The sequence below is a fragment of the Maniola hyperantus genome, chromosome Z (genome assembly GCF_902806685.2).
Source record: "Maniola hyperantus chromosome Z, iAphHyp1.2, whole genome shotgun sequence".
Taxonomy (NCBI): Eukaryota; Metazoa; Arthropoda; class Insecta; order Lepidoptera; family Nymphalidae; genus Maniola; species Maniola hyperantus.
Window position 1 is genome coordinate 12,575,662 of NC_048564.1, and position 20,065 is coordinate 12,595,726.

Here is a 20,065-nt window from a genome sequence, read left to right on the forward strand (position 1 = left end):
TTGTGGTAACCAATAGTTAATCAGGTTGTTTAAAGTTTATATAAGAACTTGGCTTTTCACACGCTACCGCGTCTTTGTCTTTATTTGATTGGAGCACGCTATCCAAGCTCATAGAATAGAACAAGTACTTTTGAATCGTCAAATGCATCTACCACTGGTTCGGAATGCCTTTCCTACCTGGAAGAACCAGCAAGAAACTCAGCGGTTGCTCTTTTCAAAGATTTGATATAAGTACAGAAAGTTCAGAGTCACTCAGCGGGCGACGAAAAGCGAGCTATGCTTGGAATTTCTCTACGTGTACAAATCAGAAATGAGGATATCCGTTATAGAAGAATCAGAGTTACTGACATAGCTCCGTCGCGTCGTGTGGAGAGTAGAGGTAAGGAGCAAGATCTCATGGGGGAAAAGTTTAAGAAGTAAGTATCCAGCTATAAACAGGAAATTATAGTTTAAACCTCTTCAAAATGACGCTAGCGTCGGCAGAGGCAATGATATGAACACAGTAGTTGTTAACGGAGTGAACAATAAATTGTTGTTAAATTTTCTAACTCGGCATGAGTTAGAAAATTTAACAACAATTTATTGTTCGCGACAGGTCGACATGGCAATCGGGGTGGGGAAGCCCCGCACACCCGCACAGCCCTCCGCCTCGTACCTCGATTGCCAACTCGACCTTTTACGTACTATAGGTAGTTATTTATAATAGTAATACGTAGTTTGTTTCTCTATTTTAAATCTACCGCTCTTTTTAAAACTTACCCACTGGCTGTAGCGCCACCCTTTTTTGCATATTTTAATGGACATTTTGTACACGGAGATCGTGCTTGTACGCGGCGGAAAGTAATGTACATTGGCATGACATTGGCCATTAGAATGACATTTCGTCTTTGTAGAGCGATGTCTCTGTCACTCATACCTATATGACGTTTTGTCGGTCTAAACGACAGAGACAATTGCTCTACAAATCTGCTATCTCCTTCTAAAGGTCGATGCACATTACTGTCTGCCGCGTACTGTACCTCTATATTACTCCATACTCAGTGAGATACGGGAAGCTGATGCGGCAATGACCAAATTCGCTGATCATTCCTCCCTGTGTTGGTACGCAGAGAAACTTTCAGCTTTTATAAAATAACAAAGGTCTGGCCCTCGCATGCTCTTAGTCCATACGTTTAATGGTCTGCGACTACGTTTACAGACCACCTTCCTATTCTCAATCACACCATCAGATTTTGATCTCTTTGAGACTAATCTCAATCGAGTTCAAACTACGTAGATTCACTTTTTGATCTACTTAGGTCATCATCAACCAATATACGTCCACTGCTGGACATAGGTCTCTTGTAGGGACTTCCACACGCCACGGTCTTGCGCCACCTGGATCCAGCGGCTCCCTGCGACTCGTCTGATGTCGTCCGTCCACCTAGGGGGGGTCTTCCAACGTTGCGTCTTCCGGTGCGAGGTCACCATTACAGCACCTTGGGACCCCAACGTCTATCGGTTGTACGAACTATGTGGTCCCGCCCATTGCCACTTCAGCTTCGCAACCCGTTGAGCTATGTCGGTTACTCTAGTTCTCCTACAGATCTCCTCGTTTCTGATTTGATTACGTAGAGAAACTCCAAGCATCTAGCTCTCTCCATCGCCCGCTGAGTGACTCTGAGCTTTCTTATGAGGCCCATAGTTAGCGACCATGTCTCGGATCCATATTATGTCATCACTGGCAACACGCACTGTTCGAAGACTTTGGTCTTCAACTTCAAGCACTGAGGAATTACTTAGCATACTTAGGTACCTACACTTGATAGGTACAATAAAACTGCGTAATTCTTTGTTTAATTTTATTTAATTTATTTATTTGTTCTCTACTTCCACGTATACATAAATCGAACGGCGAGTGACAACAAAATATATATCTATAATAGGTTGAAACATTCAATATAGTATTTCGATTATAACTATTATTATTTTTTAACATTAATATCTATTAGATTGGTATAAAATAACATGCGCTACCACCAAATTTCTTGGTGGGCGGCGTTTGTAACTAGTTAAAATCCACTGGAAATATATCATTAGGTATAATTGGATAGGTAAGTAACACAGGTGAGTAACACACTTAAATATATATTAACTGTCTTAGAGCCGTCGCCTATGGTGACTTTTTGCAATTAAGTATATAATAACGATACAAATACACAAAGGTCGCGATACAGTAGAAATGAGGCTACAAATGCAAGTCTAGTCATGCAAATGCAACTACTAACAAATTGTATCGATAGAGACGCGCGTTCACGAAACGATTGCTACAAAAAGTCGTCGTGGGCGTCCTTACGGCCGAAAAGGACAAACGTCTGTTTATCCTAAGAATAGTGGCTTTAGTGTTGCCTATTTTTTGTCATTTTATGCATAGGTATAGGTACATCAATACTTAAGGTACTAGTCAATAAACAGCTTTTGATATGCTCAAGTTTTATAATAAGTTTTAGTATTCGACTGTTTGTAGCTAATAAAACGTTCCACACTGCTTAAACATAGGTCACAAATTACTTAAATCATAGGTACCTATAATATCTATGTGGTTTCTACACAGAATGGTTTCTACCAACGCTCAGGTACACTATATACGTTCCTGTCATACGTTCATGTGTATAAGCTATGTACCTACAAACAGTGTGTAAATTAAGAGGGGGCCTAAATATATTTACTAAAACTTGGGCAACACTATAACTTGGTAAGGGGCATTGGATACAAACGTAACATTGTCTAATGGCCGAAACACCAGCGTCCAAGGTTTTTTTTACCCGACTACGGTAAACCCAAAAGGAAGGGTTATGCTTTTAGCAGTCTATGTATGTATGTATGTAGGTTTGTATTTATGTGTGTTCTACCGTAGCGTCTAAACTACTGAGCCGATTTTGATGAATGAAGTTCCAATAGATTCGTTATGATGGTCCGAGTGACATGTCTACATTTTATACGGATCAACATCGGATGGATGTTACATCCAAAAAGTGGGGGGTCTCCAAAATTTTTATATTTATAGACTAGCGCTTGGCTGCATGCACCCTTATCATTTCTAAAGCGGTAGATTAAAGTTTCTTGTGCCTATCTGTATGTACCTATATATAAAAATGAACCGCTAAATGTGTTGTTAAGCGCAAATCTCGAGGACAGCTGAACCGATTTCGCTAATTCTTTTTTTATAATATTCCTTGAATCACGCACAAATATTACATTTGTAGGCGATCTCCCATGCAATGGTTATTTCCTTTTCGGAGCTTTTAATTGTTCGTGTTGCCGTCTCTACATATTTTCTTAGTAATAGGTAAATAACATATAATTTATATATAAATAACATATATTATAAGGGAAGTCTCGAACAAATTCCCGAAGAATACGAGTAAGTCATACGAGTACCTAAATATACCAATAGGTACCGCTGTAGTTACGAAATGATAGTACAAAGGTATATACCTACCTATAGTGTGTCGACATGTGCATTGTCCTTTAATACGTTAATACACAAAAAACTAACGTTAAAACATCATTATCTACATACCTACCTGGATCTACTGACATTTATTGTAATGTTAAAATGTATCTACCTTCTATTTTATTAATGGACACTATAACATCCACATACTGATTAATTAAAACATTGTATCTTATCTTTGAATCTTATATATGTTGAAGCATTTACACCACTACAAACAATTTCCCGAACAAATCCGATTGTGCTGTAAAGTACACAATTGACATTGGTAATGGTGTAATACCCCATTAATTTTAATAAAACATGAATTAATACAGTAATGACAACGGTGAGACATGTATTAAATCAGAGTTGCAGTATCCAGATCATAGATGTTCAGGTAGACGTTATAATAAAAGAAGTGTAATAAATAACGGATTAAAGCTTTAGAAACAGTTCCGATGCAAAAGATTTACAAATATCGCTGGTCCGCAAGAACATCGTTGCAACTAAAAATCATCGATTCTGTGTTTTTAATTTTCTGCATAAACATTTTAAGGAATTCTAGCGTTTAAACTATCGTGAGTGATTTCCATTATATATAATATATATTTTATACGTGAGTATAGCCCTAGAAATATATTATATATAATTTTATTGAATGTATTAAATCCGACCGCCAACCGCAGAGTTTCTCTAGGTAAGGCATTCCGAACCAGTGACATTGCATTTGACGATTCAAAAGTAGGTACCTGTTTGTAAAAATTTAGTTTAAAAAAAAATATTTTATGTAATTGTATGTACCTATTAGAGTGTATGTTTATGTATACCGATGTATATATAGTTGCTTTGCACGGTAAACTATCAGCGATTTGTGTTAATTCTGCATAAGTAGTTAAATTTTGTTAAACTATCTTGGATCGCATTGATGTTCTTGCCGCCCATAATTTATAATAATTAAAAAGAAACAACAAGGAGAATCATTACTAGACGGTATATTATATCATATCATAAATATAATTATATACTTTAGGATAAGCTCAAACTTGATATTTTTATCTACTTAGAGTTATTAAAGGAACCTTCTTCGCTAGCTGCTATAAGTAGGTGCAGTTAGTTTCTTGTAAAAATATCTTTGATCTTTTACCTGGGCAGTGGCAGATTTATCGATCTATTTGATAGTGCGAAATGAGGGGCTATGCTGCCCACTCTATTCAGAAGCGCATTGGTACATTTACCTACATTGGAATTCATAGTCAAGATAGGGGCTTCTTAAGAGGACGATTCAAACAACATGCGTCATATCCAAACATTATGGTGTATGTCACATGTCGTCTGAATTGTCCTCTCTAGTACAAATATAAATAACCATGTATATCCTTTCGACTGTTCTCCAGCGGTATTTTACATGCAAAAAACTTTAGTACCGCCTATTTGCAGCTAGCGTAGAAGCTAACAATAGTATTGTCGCACGTTATTCTCGCCTTAGACATAGAATAGCACTCAAAAATATATAATTTATAGAAAGAGATCACAAGGTATATAGCACAAACTTGGTAAAGTCAAGTAACAAGTACAAAGTTGATAAAAGATTTTAATAGGTACCTACCGAATACGATTCAAATGATAGAATGCTGATATAGGGACTATTATATATTCCTAACACTGAGCAAACACCACAACCCTCAGAAGTATATATAACAGAGTATAATGTAATGGAATTTTAAAATAAATATAATATTTTAGCACTAATGTATGTTGCCCACCACAAAATTCTTTACCAATACTAATTATTTATTATTGTTTATAATAATAATTTAGGCACGTATATTATATTCTTTTTTAGATTTAGGTAAATGAATGCGCGGTAAAATATTAACCGTGAGCTCATTTCAAGGATAAATTTCAGCCCCTTACCTACATCACTTTTACTTAATTATACGTCTTTTTGAAGTCGATACACTTTATAGAAAGATCTATTTACCTTTTCGTTCCTTTATAGCATAAATATATTAATTAATAATTTAATTTTAGTATACTATAATCTCAGTTTAAATAGAATATTCTTTATAGATTATATATTAAAAGGTTAGTAACAATGAAGGCAAAAGTTTTTGAAAGATTTACAAATAGGTATTATTGTATTATATTTATTTTATAGATAAGTATAATAATTTGATAGTCTTAAATATCAAGCTTAATAGTTTATCTCTATTTCTCACTTTCTGGACATTCTTATAATTTACTACTTATAATACGAGTACTATAAGTGTACCACCACATGGTACCGAGTCAATCCTTCAACTTTTGAGGGTATCAATATTAGTGACTAAAATTCGCTTAATATTTTTTTGAACGATAACTATGTGAATTTAATTCACCTGACTCAAATTATGTACTTAATAATATTTTTTGTTTCATAAAAATATCAATATACAGGTATTACATACCATCACTGATACGATTACCGATCAGTTCGATACAATGCTACGGAATTATTCAAATTACTTAGAGTAAAGAGCTATCTAATTCTATACAGGTCACCGCAGTTAGGAGTCTGTCCACTGAAAGCTGATAGTGAGAAATGGCAGAAAATTTATAAAATTTGGTCGTGCATCCCTGTGTTTAACTAGGTGTGAGCATATTTGATATTTTATAATAAGTAATATATTTTTAATATGTGTGTGTAGGCTAATTCTTTGTCCGAGGTAGCTGCCAGCTAGTCAGCGGTCTCCTGTGATGTCGACTAACCTTTTTGCTAATTCCTTAAAAAGTCTAAATAATGTTTTCCATAATGTTGTAGGTATTTAAAAACACTACAAATCACTATAAGCTTTCATTACACAGTATCTATAAACAGCCCCAGCGCAATCAATGTGAAAAAGCTTACGCGACTTGTGAATTGCCGATGCAAGATCTGCGAGAAAGTGTTCTCACACTGATCGTGCTTGGGCTTTTGGTAAGAGCTAAAATACATCAGTAGGTAGTACTTTCAGTAGCATGCACCTCCTTAATTGTAGGTTCTATTATTTTACCTAAATAGTACTTTCCTCTAATGTGATTCAGTGACATGATAGGTACCTCACCACAGACGCGTTTTTTTAATTTAGTAGATTAAATAAGCACCCATAAAAACGATATTGTTATTTACATGAAAAAATGGCATAGTATAGCTAACCAACCTTGGCTTAGCAGTGAACAGTAAGTAAAACATTTAGTAGGTACATAGAATGATTATTTTTTCATATTAAAAATTCTAATCTCTCAATCTAGAAACTTGGTATGAACGGAGCTCACCAATAAAAACAATTCAATTTTTACATCTCTTGTCAAGTGATTATGAGACAAACTCCTATTTTTAATTAATTTTATACGGTGTTCTATGCGAGCACATGCAAAATAAATCTTAGGGGTTCCAAAAGCTTTATTTTACGGGAGCTCGATTATGATCGACTATAAATTTCTCTGTAAAGAACTTTTTCAGGGACCAGTACTATTTTTATTTAACAGTCTTTTACTTGGAACATGGAACGTAAATTTTTCTCATGTAACAGAAAAAATCTGAAAATTCGATTTTCGATCGACCTATTTTTTCAATAAAATAAAATCGTTTTTAACAAGTTACTTTTTAATCTTACTAGATTAAATAATTTATAAATCTCATTTTGTTCGTAATCGCTTGGGATGAGGAATAATGATAACATAATATAATAGTACCTAATTTGTTTACCACTTTTTATTGGTAGAGCAGATGACAGCGCTAAAAATTTACAAACTAATAACTATAAGAGAGTAAAATATGTACTTCAAATAGTAATCGCGATAGATATTACCGTGTATTTATGAGGACCGTCTAGTTGTAAATTTTTATAAAAAAAGCTATAACGTTTTTCTCCCCGTAAATTTAATCCAATTTAGATAATTTTTTTCTCGCGTCGCGTTTTGTCACTCGCCAAGTTTATCGACGTGAGACCAGAGACAAATGTGTAAACGGACGTCTCGAATGTCTTTAGTGTGCGCACCTTGCTAGAGCGTGCCGGGCCCAAGCCGTGCCACGTTCGAGGCACGTACAACGTGCAGACGACCCACGGATTGCCATTTTTGTATGAAGAAACATAGCACGGACGGGGCTCAGAAGACTCGGACGTGGCATGGTCTGATGTAACTTCATACATTTTCCGATCTGTGTGTCTCGTACGTGGCATGGCACGGTCTAGCATAAACCATCTCTTACCGTGCATTTACATATTCGGTTTTGCGGCCCGGCTCACCATTCACCGCTTATGTCATCGACATGTCACATACAATCTCGCTACAGCGCGATTGCGAGATTTGGAAGAGAAGAATGTGTGAACAGGTAGAACGCGACCCGGCATGCAAATGCACTTTACGGTACGCAACGGTCTGGGTTCTGTGAGCACGCGAGGAACAAAATGTACCTACTGTGACGTGTGGACTTAAGGGAGTCGCTACCGAAATATAGGTATGCGTGTAGGTAGCTATCAATTCTGCTCTATCAATGGTAAACTTTCTTATGATTAATAAAAATACTGTCAAATAAAAAATAAAAGAATTTTTTAAATAATAATAATGCCTGCTTAGTTTACTTTTTAAAAGTTGTGAATGATCAAACATAAGAGTAGCCTCCTTCAAACGCTTTCGAGTGCACTCCGTACAAGCGAAGTTTATTCTTATATTAAAAATATCTTTTGCTCGCGACTTTGTACGCGTACGTATGTAATTTATAGCATATGTTACTTCTGAATAAAGTAGCTGTCTATTGGTAAAAGAAATTATTAAAATCAGTTTAGTAGTTTCAGAGTTTATCAATTATAAACAAACAATTCTTTGACATGCTCTAGATTCCGTAAAAATATGAAGTTTGAAAGTTAAACAAGCTCAACAGTTTACATAATATAAATACATCTTTGAGGTCAATTGGTTAATATTTCGATAAGAAATTAATCTTCGTTTGTGTGGAGTGCGTTTAAATACTCTCTTAAATAAATGAACATATTTGATAACGAACTTTTACCTAAATATTTTGATGGTAAGATAATTCATTTTATACCTTTACCTACCAGTATTTTTAATTTTTACATATTAATTTAAATTTTAAATGCAAAAAATGCCAAATTATACGAGTATGTAAATAAGTTATTGCTGACTGAAAAACAGGTTAACATAATAATATTTTAAGTTGAAGTTGTTGAAACCCTCCTTCCATTAAGTATTTATCAACTATCTATTTCATGCTTATGAGAAAATAGAGATTAATATAATAATTAGGTAATATTGTAAATATTTATAAAATTATATTAATATTATATCCAGTAAAACTAAAACCCACCGGTTTAAGGATACTTTGTATTTACGATTCCCTCAAGATTTTTAGAGAATAGAAAATGTAATTGAATAGTATAATTTCTATCTAAATGTAAGCTAATTGTAAATATTGTAGGTACGCGAACATGATGTGATCAGTGCAAAGCGTCACCATCCGTCAGGACTCAGTAGGTGCGAATGTGCAAATCAATTAACACAATTTCAGTTCTCACATATTTGTAGAGGATTCGGATGTGTTCATGCATCAACTTTTGCAAAACTTAGTCCGAGAGTCTCCTGAAGCGTGTAAAATGATTGAGCGAATGTTGATTGATGAAACTTTACAAGAACTGAAGAATGAGTGTAGGGAGCGATGCGCGATGGGGAGCGAGGCGTGGACGGGCGAAGCGAGCCGCACGCGCCGTTAGCCGCTCCCAGTATAATAAATAACTAACGCGCTTTACGTACGCCCGGAAAACAGCTGGTGCTGGAAGCAACCACAATAAACACGAGTTAGAAACTGAGCTCACGTGTGACCGGTTGCCGAATTGATTACCGTTTCCCGACTCGAATTCACACGGGTGACTGCTTTCCACGACACTTAAGTACGATTGAGATGAAACGCGTCGCATAGAATCACGTGGAATCGTATGTACCTGCATGCTGCAGTAGCTGACCCGAAGGTGAAAATGCGCTGGAATGCAAGCGCATGTTGCATGCAACAATTTTTTTAAGAATATTCGATTGCTACTGTTTGTAAATTTAGTACGGCCACACATTCATATTTTTCATTCAAACGGCATGTAGTATCTACAAGTATAATAATATGAACTTAAAAGGATAATATTATTTATACCGGTGATATACAACATGCCTGCAGATTGCTTAGCAGACACTGGTAAGCCGGCATACCGGGTATTTTCATTCTTTCCTAAAACCTTGTCAAAACGAATGCTTGTAGTAGTTGGCATTTCAGTTTCTAGAATTGCTTCTTAAAGTGCCAGATGAAGGCCAAAGGTCTCCCTTCCAGCTTATTCGGAGAGCTAATAATCGAACGGTTTGTGATCTCCTAGCATGTTAAGTACTAGGCGTACTAGCATATGCGTTACTATTAAAACCTTTAGTATAAAAGTTAGTAGTTTGCACTTGCCAGTATCTGGCAAGCATTTATGCGAGCTACAGGCATGTCTATCACCGCCTCTAGAGAAGGAACTCGAGTCACGAAACGCTAATAAAACGGAGAAAATCGCGCGGCCCCCGTTCGCCCGCTCCGAGGCAGCTACATCACTACTCTACACAATATCTCCTAGAGCACTATTCTATACTAACGTTTAGTCGTTATTATAAATAACAATACCCAGCAATACACAATGCATTTACAAGCGAAAAAGCAAAACTAGACTACAGGCGAAGTTTAATTTGAATTTAATATTTTTAGATGAGACAATGTAGATTTAGATTAATTATAATGAGAATATGTATGATGTACCTACAAAGATTTCGATTTAGAAAATTTTAAAAATATAGTCGGTATACTAATCATGACTATAATCTTGAAGGAACCTGTTCAATTATAATATTAAATACAAGAATTATATAAAAATTAAGGTGAAGTTTTAAAGCATAAGGTATGTACGTTAGTTGATTTGAATAAAGTTTGGGAAACAATTGAGACTATCACAAGTTCGACACCGGATTCCCAAGGATTTGTGCGGTTGAACGACTGTGCACACTTGGGATTTTTGTGTGGTTTAATGTTGTGTATAGTGTATAGAGATAAAACAGCTTACCTTTTATCTATATCTAATCGCTAGCTTATTCCCGCGTAGATATACAGACCATTTTAAGAAAACCCGTTGGAATTTCCCAAAATTCTTTATTATTGCAACCCTAAGGTCAAGGAATATTTTTCTTCTACATTTCAAATCTCTGGGTCCACCGACATGGGTTTAGTGGATTGTTTGTCAGTCAATCAGTCATTGTTATGTTTTATCATTCAATTTATTCAATGATTGATACGCAAATTACTTTAGAAACATTTATGTAATTATGACGTTAGGTGACGTCGTATTTCGTCGTTACCTAAAGGTAAAATGTGTATTAATGAATACAAGGTGTGTATATAATTTAACCATATCTTACTGTTATTTATTATTTTATATAATTATTCATAAACTTCGGTAAATATATTATTGTACTTATCTGAAAATATATAAAAATAAAATACGAAAAGTAAAATACTTATATTTTAACTGTATTTAGTTATCTATTTAAATATTCGTCTTTAAAAATAGTATTATTAGGAGTTTCTTGTAGAAAGGTGTAAGTAGTCCTAAAATAAATAGTTATTCAGGTACTGTTTTTTGAAATTACTAGTTTCTTACAATAATAATATGCCTAATGTGTGTGTACCTAACAAGTCGTATTTAAAACGTCGGTGCACACCTCCATTCCGAATGACTCGTGTTGTGTGTATGTATCCAAAAAATATATTTTAGATCTTATGTCGAATTCCGCACTTGTAATGCAGATGTATTTGGCACATTTCATAGTTTAAGTCTCTCTCTATCTCTAGACCTCTGTTAACCTATAATACTTTGAGTAATATATGCATATTAAATAATATATTATGTTCTTTAGTGTTAGTATATCATCAAAAAAAATTATATTTCTTCTTTATTTTAAATATACTTTCTAATAAATACAACAATACCATATCACAGCACCATATACAACACTTTGCTGTATACCGTTATTTTGGTAACATTTTTATAATTTAATTCTCAATCTTTAAATTTTCTAATATTTTTTTAATATAATTGGACATTAAATTCACATTTATTCTCATGGAGAAGTGATATGTCCACATTATATCAATTAAAGCTTACTTTCCATTTCCTACCGCAACATACTTTCGAACATGAGCGAAATTATTTCATAATTGAGCTAATGTAAATAAACTCCGAATCAGTCTTATAAAATATGGTAAATTAAAATAACTTTTAATAACAAGAAAACACAGTAAAAGTAAAAGCAAACAAATGTTAAGTTGTGATACTTTGTACAACACCGACAGTGGATCTACTGACATGGAGGGATCGGACGGGGATCGCCAGAACGGCAGAGCTATGAGGAAAGCGCACGAGCGCAGCGAGCGCTGCACCGTCGGTCGTGCCCGTCGGTGCAACGCCCGGTATTATCCACCCGTAAATCGACAAACATAAATACGCAGCGAGATAAAGAGTGTGCTGATTTGCGATTACGAGTAGACGTCACCGCCGATTCGTTTAACGCGTCAGTGTAATGTTTAGTGAGGGGCACTTCCTGACTGCCAAGGCCGTGTGCCGCAACGCGCTGTACCCAGCAGCCGTGGCGCCTTGCAGCGTGCCCCAGGGCTGCTGGACCTGCGGCACATTGCCGTGGGAGCCAACCGGCAAGCGCCTTACCATGCCGCTGCTCAGCTGTTGCAATATTCCGGAGCCCTGGGAGCCGCTGAGACACGCCGACGGACGCCGGGACCTGATCGATTGCATCGATGACGTCAGCAAGAATGGAACGCTCGATGACGTATTCGGCATTGATCCACCCTACACATCGAATAATTATATTGTAATCAAATATATTGATTGTTCAATAAATTTTCGTTGATGTTAATTTTATTGTCATGACAGTCTCATATCAGGCAACCTTGATGTAAACATGGAACAAAAGCAATGGGCAGATATGTTTCATTGAATATAGCTGATGTTTCATGCAAGTGACTTAGTTATTATAGTAATATAAGGGCCCAGAGTCTAAGAAATTTGAAGAGTTGCTTGATAAAAGCTGAAAGTTTCTTTACTAGGGTAATTTGCCGGCGTTACCGCTTGCAGGTGATTCTGTTGAGACGTAAACATTGTGAGATATTATTTAAAGTCGATAGTTCAAGAAAGATGCCTACTGCACAGCACCTGTTTATTCATCCAAGTATGAAGTGTTGTAACAAAGACCGATGATTTAAGGCAACCTGATATACCTACCTGGTAGTTCCACTGAAAAAATCTAAAATGTTGCTGCCAACACAGATCATCATCATCATCATCATCATGATCAACCCATCGCTGGCTCACTGCAGAGCACGGGTCTCCTCTCATAGTGAGAAGGGTTTGGCCATAGTCTAGCACGCTGGCCATATGCGGATTGGTAGACTTCACACACCATTGAGAACATTATGGAGAACTCTCAGGCATGCAGGTTTTCTCATGATGTTTTCCTTCACCGTTAAAGCAAGTGATATTTAATTAATTAAAACAACACAGATCAGCTGGTATCAACTCAAGAGAACCACTAGGTATAAAAACTTTTGGCTTTTATCGTTCTTAGAGTCCTTCATTGTTGCCGAAAATTTGCTTCATGCAAAATTTTATTTTGGAAAAATAGGAATTATTTAGGGAAATTCATAATATTATTTATAGCTACTTAGTTTTAGTTTTAGGGTTGCTGAAAGGTTTAAAATTATTGATGATAATTATAGAAGTGTTTAAAAAATATGTATTCTATTGCTGTGTGAATAATTACTTATTATTAAGTGCTTATAATGAATAATTTGTAGTAGGTACATACATAATATAACTTACAAACTAATAAACGTTGCATGGTACCTGAAAGCAATTAGTAGAAGACACTATTGCATGCCTTAAACTGTTCTAGTAGGTACATTATTCCAGCGCGGTTTGAAGCATATCGAGCTTACATTCTCGTGCTTCAGAAATTAATCAGTAATCTACACTACAGATTAAGTAGCTTCTATCGTGTATACAGTTGCCTATATTTAGAAGTTTATAATGTGAAGCACTTTTGAATACTATATAAGGCTTATGTAACTATCAGCAACATCTAAGTGAGACATGTTATGACGTGATGATCGTAGACATTATAGAAGTCGTAACTCAACGACAAACATGTAAGAGAGGATCATACTCACGATCATGCTCCGTGCAAGCTGCGTAGAAGAACAAATAGCAACAGTAGGTAAATGAGACAGCGTTAACCGATTGGCTTTTAGCCTGAACGTGGATGAAAAGATGATACTTGCTTTGACTTGTTTGACAATTACTAAGACGAAACTTTAAAGCATATAACAGAGTCCAAAGCTCAAGTCGACAGCGTATTATTCGTTGAGACTGTACATGTCGTCGATGCATTACAGTTTCAAGGAGCGATGTAGCGTTCGAATTGCATTAAATTTAGAATTTTGATTACAAATTACGCCATAAGTTATTAAATTTTATTTCTAATTTTATTGCCAATTATTAGCGTGAAAACACAAAATCGACGAGGGTCCTTGTAGGTCGAAGACAGATAGCGTTGACAGCTACGGGAGGGACTACTCTCCCTGCGTAGGTTTGACCGCCACAGTGACGTGACGAGGCAACATGCATCGCGGTTCGTTCACAAGACAATTTAACGAGCATGCATCACTTCATTTTTTCTTGAAGTTTTCGGTCTGAGTCTCCTCGCAGGAATGTTGGTGACGATGTTATGCGATGAATTTTATGATCAGACAGATAGAGTTCGCAGAATGTGATTAACGCCAACCAGGTTCGTGCAGATGGACGTGTGTGATGTGATGATGATGGAATGACACGATCTCGCCCAGTCCGTGTGGGAAGTAGACGCGACCGAAGAAGAGACAGTCCACATTGATTCAAGCCGTTCCAAACCGACATTTAATAAAGGTATTTTAAGGAACACCTTTCGAGGCGGTTGAGGTTGATGTACATCACTTACGACGCAATGTGAGGTCGACGGCACGGACAGGCTCGAGCCTGAGCCGCCCCTTCCTCTGTACTGGTGGGCCTGCCAAAACAATACCGACACTTCACCATTAACTTCGTAGTCCTGGAGACCACCGTTAACTTTCCTACATCTCTTCCCTTAGTTAACAAGTGTGTCATTATTAAATTGATTGGATGGTGTAAATGAGTTGGTTGTGTGGGATTAATTGTCTGGCTGGGTTCTGTGACTTACAGTCGGTGGCGATAGGTTCACGGCGGAGCCGCGGCGCTCCTGCGGCCCAATGCTGGAGTGACGCCGAGTGGGCAATCCCGAAGTACCGCCGGGAGTTCCTCCGGGGGAAGAAGCGCACGATGGAGCGATTCGGATTTTGGGTGTCATCAGTGTATTGTCCGACAAGCGACGATTCGGAAAAACGTTTGTTACTCGCAAGAAGTTATTGCCGTCAGCAGTTGAATTGTTTGATCCAAAGAACCATTGGCCAATGCCAGTATCTATAAAATGTACAGATTTTTTTTTACACTTATACACAATCTAAGGTAAATGCAGCTATCAGCGACCCATCGAAAAATCTGTAGGTATAACCGACTCATTATTTTAATTTGCATGTTTTGCATTTCTAGAACGATTTAAGCTAAATATATTAAAGTCATTATGCGTGTTTATTCATTAACTAATAAACTTACGTTAGTAGACTTAGCGACCCGGGAAATAGTTAAAAAATATTACTTTCTGTGACGAAAACGCGCGTTCAAGCCGCTCCATACAAGCCCTTGTTCCTTCCAGTAAGAACGTAATTTTTTTGCCTAAGACATTTTAATAGATTAATGATACCTACACTTATTCTGTATTACTAAATATTTTCATTCATGTGAAAACGATTCATTTCATTTCACGTTTCATATAATTTCAGTATTTGAGTAGGAGAAAATTCCAAAATTAAATAAACCGGTAATAGCTTCTTTATTTTTGATTTGTAGCTATCACCGATACATAAGTCGATAATAGCCGAACCGTTATGTTTAGTATTTTTCTGATTTCCGTCAAAATGTGAATGAATCAAATATTTTTACCAACTATTTTATTCTCCAACAATCCATATTTTAAAGATATATTAGCAACATATTCTATTTTGCCTGGTTTACTTGGCTTATATTGTTGTTTAAAAAAAAGGAAGAAAATTATAAAGTATGGATAGGAGTGTATAGATTCCTTACAGTCGGTATTAGCTTCATATAAATCAGTAAATCAGTAATAGCAGCACAGCTGTTGCTATGCGTTGGTATTAGCAACAATCGACTTGTTCACTTCATTAATAATTATAAGATAGCATTTATGGCAATTAAAATAAACTATACATACCTACAATATTTACATATAAAAATAAAGAAGTAAATGTGAAAGCAATCAGTACCTACTCTTAATAATTTAAATCAATTTCAAAATTTCTTTTAATGGATCGATAATACCTGCATTTACCTTATACCTCCTTATAAAAGTCGTATAGTGGTTTTTTTTACAGAAAAAGCACAATGCTTTTTTCTTCTTTCTAATGTCAAATTATTGATAAAATTGGCATCATGTTTCATACATTATTTAACGTTTATTAGGCTAGGGCTGTATAATATACATTATACAAAGTGTTTTACGGAAACCGAGCAAAAAACATAAAAGGACTACGACAACCACAAAGCATCAAATTAAATGAGGTCAATGTTCAAATTATTGGCTCGTATATTACTTACCTAATTGTTATAAAGAAATACAATATTGAATAAAATATACAAGCCTTATCAGACGATATGTTATATTTAAGGCCAGGACGAAATCTGACCACCCGGACTACGCAATTGTCTATTTGGTACTCCTTGAGTGTTTTTTAAACGCATAGTCAGCTACTTGCTAAGGAAGTTCGAGGTAGTGAGCCTACGAGTACCTACGAGACCGAGTGGAGTAAAGGTAGGTGGCGAGCGAGGCAAGTGGGTGACATCCACTACTAGCTCGATGAAATACGACCAGTTTTTTAACGTCCGCGGCGGGGTGATTACGTATCTCGGGACAGACTTGCGACAGGCGTAAATCTCGCGATCATTGCTGTCAAACGTCCGGCTAGAGAGAGACAGCAATAGCCACAAAGCAAAATAAGAAGAAGAAGAGAGACAACAAATGAACTATCGGATTGCTACTGCTGTCGCTACCGCAACGTTTTACGTAATCACCCGCCGATCTTGTATGGATAACTCATAAACTATATGGGTAGGTACGGTAATGTCAGTAAGGAATAAGTACTCACTTCTGAATCCGCCTGTCACACTTCCCGTGTTAGAAGTGGAAGTTTGCGCAACGCTGATAGAGTTCTTGCGAGCCATATCTTCCGCGCTGGAAGTCTTACGTTGCTCAACGCGCAAATTAGGTATATTGAACGGTGGGGCCGGAAGATTGTCAGTGCTCATCTGATGACGCAGGGCTCGGCGCTCCGGGCTTGGGACTGCAGGGTTGTCAGGCTTCAGCTTACCGCGCTGACTCTTATCAATGTTATCCAACATTTCATAGAGGATCTGTGCCAAAAGATTAATTTATCCTTGAATATTTCTTGCTTGATTTGTTGCGGTGAAGGAAAACATCGTGAGGAAACCTGCATGCCTGAGAGTTCTTCATAATGTTCTCAAAGGTGTGTGAAGTCTACCAATCCGCACATGACCAGCTTGGTAAGCTATGGCCAAAATCCGTCTCACTCTGAGAGGAGATCCGTGCTCTGTAGTGAGCCGGTGATGGGTTGAACATGATGATGATGATGATGATTTCTTGCTTAGTCGAAAGACCGAGCTCACTTGATCACGTGACCCGAGATAGATTCATACGAAGACGCGAGCTGCCGGCGCCTACCGATCTCATAATAGAGATAATAATATTATATTAAAAGAAAGAACAATTTGCTTGATATATGAAATTATATAATAACATCTCATAGTTAGAAATGTTTCTGCAAGTAAAGAAATTTGAATTTGATAAAAAGAGAGGCGCTTGTTATACTTCAGACTATCGTAACAAGTCGCTATATTATATTCAATTGTATAAGCGTGAGCGTTCTGTACCTGTAAGTTTGGTATTATTACAACACGCGACCGAAAGTAATGTACATCAACCTTTAGAAGGAGATAGCAAATTTGTAAAGCATGTTGTTGAGACCGACCAAACGTCATATATGTATGAGTAACATGACTACGCCACACTAAGTACGCTCTACAAAGCCGAAATGTCATTCTAAAGACCGATGTACATTACTTTCGGCCGCGTACTGTAAGTATTCTGCGTTCAAATTCAGTTTTTCATAGACTTGTAAATCGCTAAAGGTCTTACTATTGAAAGGGTTTACTTGAAATAGAAAGTTATAAGTTTGCCAATCTACCGATATGCTTGCAAGCGTCACAGGTATTATAGTCTCAAGTCTGGGGAATGTTGAGCACTAAATAGAATTAGCAGTAACATCCTTATACCCTAACCACGGCGGCAGCAAACATGAAGTAATTATGTTTCGTACCTTATAATGTTCAGTATTAGTTGCGAAGGAGAGAACAGAAGAATCACTTACTTGGGGAAATTGTGCAAGTAAAATTATATGCTTTTTGGTCTATATCACTTATAATGTTTCCTCCCATTAAAATTTTCAAAATATATTTTACTAGCTGATGCCCGCGACTTCGTACGCGTGGATCTAGGTTTTTAAATATCCCGTGGGAACTCATCAATTTTCCGGGATGACAAATTAGCCTATGTCCTTCCCCGGGATATAAGCTAACTCTGTACCAAATTTCATCAAAATCGGTTGAACTAGCAGACAGACAGACAGACACACTTTCGCATTTATAATATTAGTATGGATTTACAGAAATCGTCCAGTTACAGTTTTATTATGAGTATAGATATAGGAGAAAGGATATCTTCCTTCCTTTTAAATCCGATGTAAATATAATATATATTATATTTACATCGGACAAAAGATAAGTACTTAAAGTAAACTAGAGAGATACCTGCGACTTCGCGTGGATATAGATTTTTAAAGATACCGTGAGAACTCTTTGATTTTCCGGGATAGAAGAGTAGTCTGTGCCCGTCTCTAGGATGCAAGCTATCTCTGTATTAGTACAGACTTTGTGGATATAGGTTTTTTTAATCCCGTGGGAATTGTTTAATTTTCCAGGACAAATAGCCGTGAAAAGCTAGCAGACACACAACAAATACATATTTAATATTAGTAGTTTATTATTGATTAGTTGAAATCTTCTCCTCCTTAAATCCTTAAGTCGTCGACATTCCATCTACACGCACGAAACGTTTTGCGTCATCATTCCTCATACGTATGGCTAAGGTTTGGAATACTCTTCCGCGATATGTGTTTCCCACCAATTACAACCCGGGTATCTTTAAAACAAGAGTGAATAGGCATCTTCTAGGTAAACGCGTCCCATCTTAGGCCACATCATCACTTCCCATCAGGTGTGATTGTGGTCAAGCGTACACCTATAATGAATAAAAAAAAAAAAAAATCTTACCTCCATAAGGCCTCCAAATTGATCTAAACTTAGAGAGGGATTGATAGTCTGTGGTGCCAAAGAAGGTATCATCTTTGTAGCCATCACATTGGTGGTCAATCCGAATTTGGCTTCCAATAGGATGCATTTATAAAGTTCTGTAAATTGTTAGCATTGACTAAAAAAACTTAAATAAAAATATCAGTAAAAATTAGTATCTGACCGAAGGTCGACTTCTGGTCGAAACCGAAGGTTCAATAGCTCCAAGAAATTCAGTTCAAGATTGGCTAAGTAAAAGTTTTTTAAGTTTATGTTGTTGTGCATTTTATGTCTTATTGACTTTCATAAACACTGCGAAACAATGTAATCTGTACTTAATATTAATTTAATTAAATAAAATTTAACTCTCGCGCATTCGTCACAGTTTGTTAAATTTTGACGTTTGCTAGAAACCTTCAGTTTCGCCAAAAACTTCGGCCCATTTTGCTGAAGTTGATGGTTTGGCCGAAGGTGGCTGAAAGTTCGGTCGGACAACAGTAATATCCAACATTCGCTTAACAGCTGCAAGCACACATAAATAAAATATCTTCATAATGTCTTCGCAATGCTAAACAACATACTTACGTACAAATAATAAGTAAATGGCGCTAAGCAAATAATAAGTAAACTTCAATAAATGAAGGGTTTATTTATTCTATTTATAATAGAATACATAAAGTCTTCATTTACAGAAGTTTTCAATTTTTCATTTAAGTTATTCTAAACAAATAACACCAGTCGGCAGCCATCGTGAATCCCCAGCGTCTTTCGACGTAGGTCTCCTTCATCCCCATCCAAAACTTTCTCTGTGCGCAAAGCAATAATTCAACATTATTCAAAACATTACAGGTACCTGAATGATTGAAATACAAAATTATCATAATAATATTTCAAATTGTTCGCTGCTGTTACAATGAAT

General features: G+C 36.4%; 1 protein-coding gene across 4 annotated transcripts in view; it reads right to left on the reverse strand.

Moving 5' to 3' along the window:
* Positions 1–2,681: 2,681 nt before the first annotated feature.
* bma (SCY1-like protein bma) overlaps positions 2,682–20,065 on the reverse strand; it is a 125,244-nt gene continuing 107,860 nt past the window's right edge. Inside the window, exons 11-15 of one of the 4 annotated variants that reach the window (XM_069508640.1) lie at positions 19,129–19,265; positions 16,869–17,133; positions 14,810–15,069; positions 13,764–13,781; positions 2,682–12,387 (exon numbers count right to left, since the gene is read on the reverse strand). In XM_069508640.1, coding sequence (XP_069364741.1) covers positions 12,088–12,387; positions 13,764–13,781; positions 14,810–15,069; positions 16,869–17,133; positions 19,129–19,265 — 980 coding nt within the window. In that variant the 3' untranslated portion in view covers positions 2,682–12,087. Of the gene's footprint in view, positions 12,388–13,763; positions 13,782–14,088; positions 14,639–14,809; positions 15,070–16,868; positions 17,134–19,128; positions 19,266–20,065 lie in introns of those variants that run through there. The other 3 variants (XM_069508643.1, XM_069508642.1, XM_069508641.1) reach the window with 3 other exon arrangements.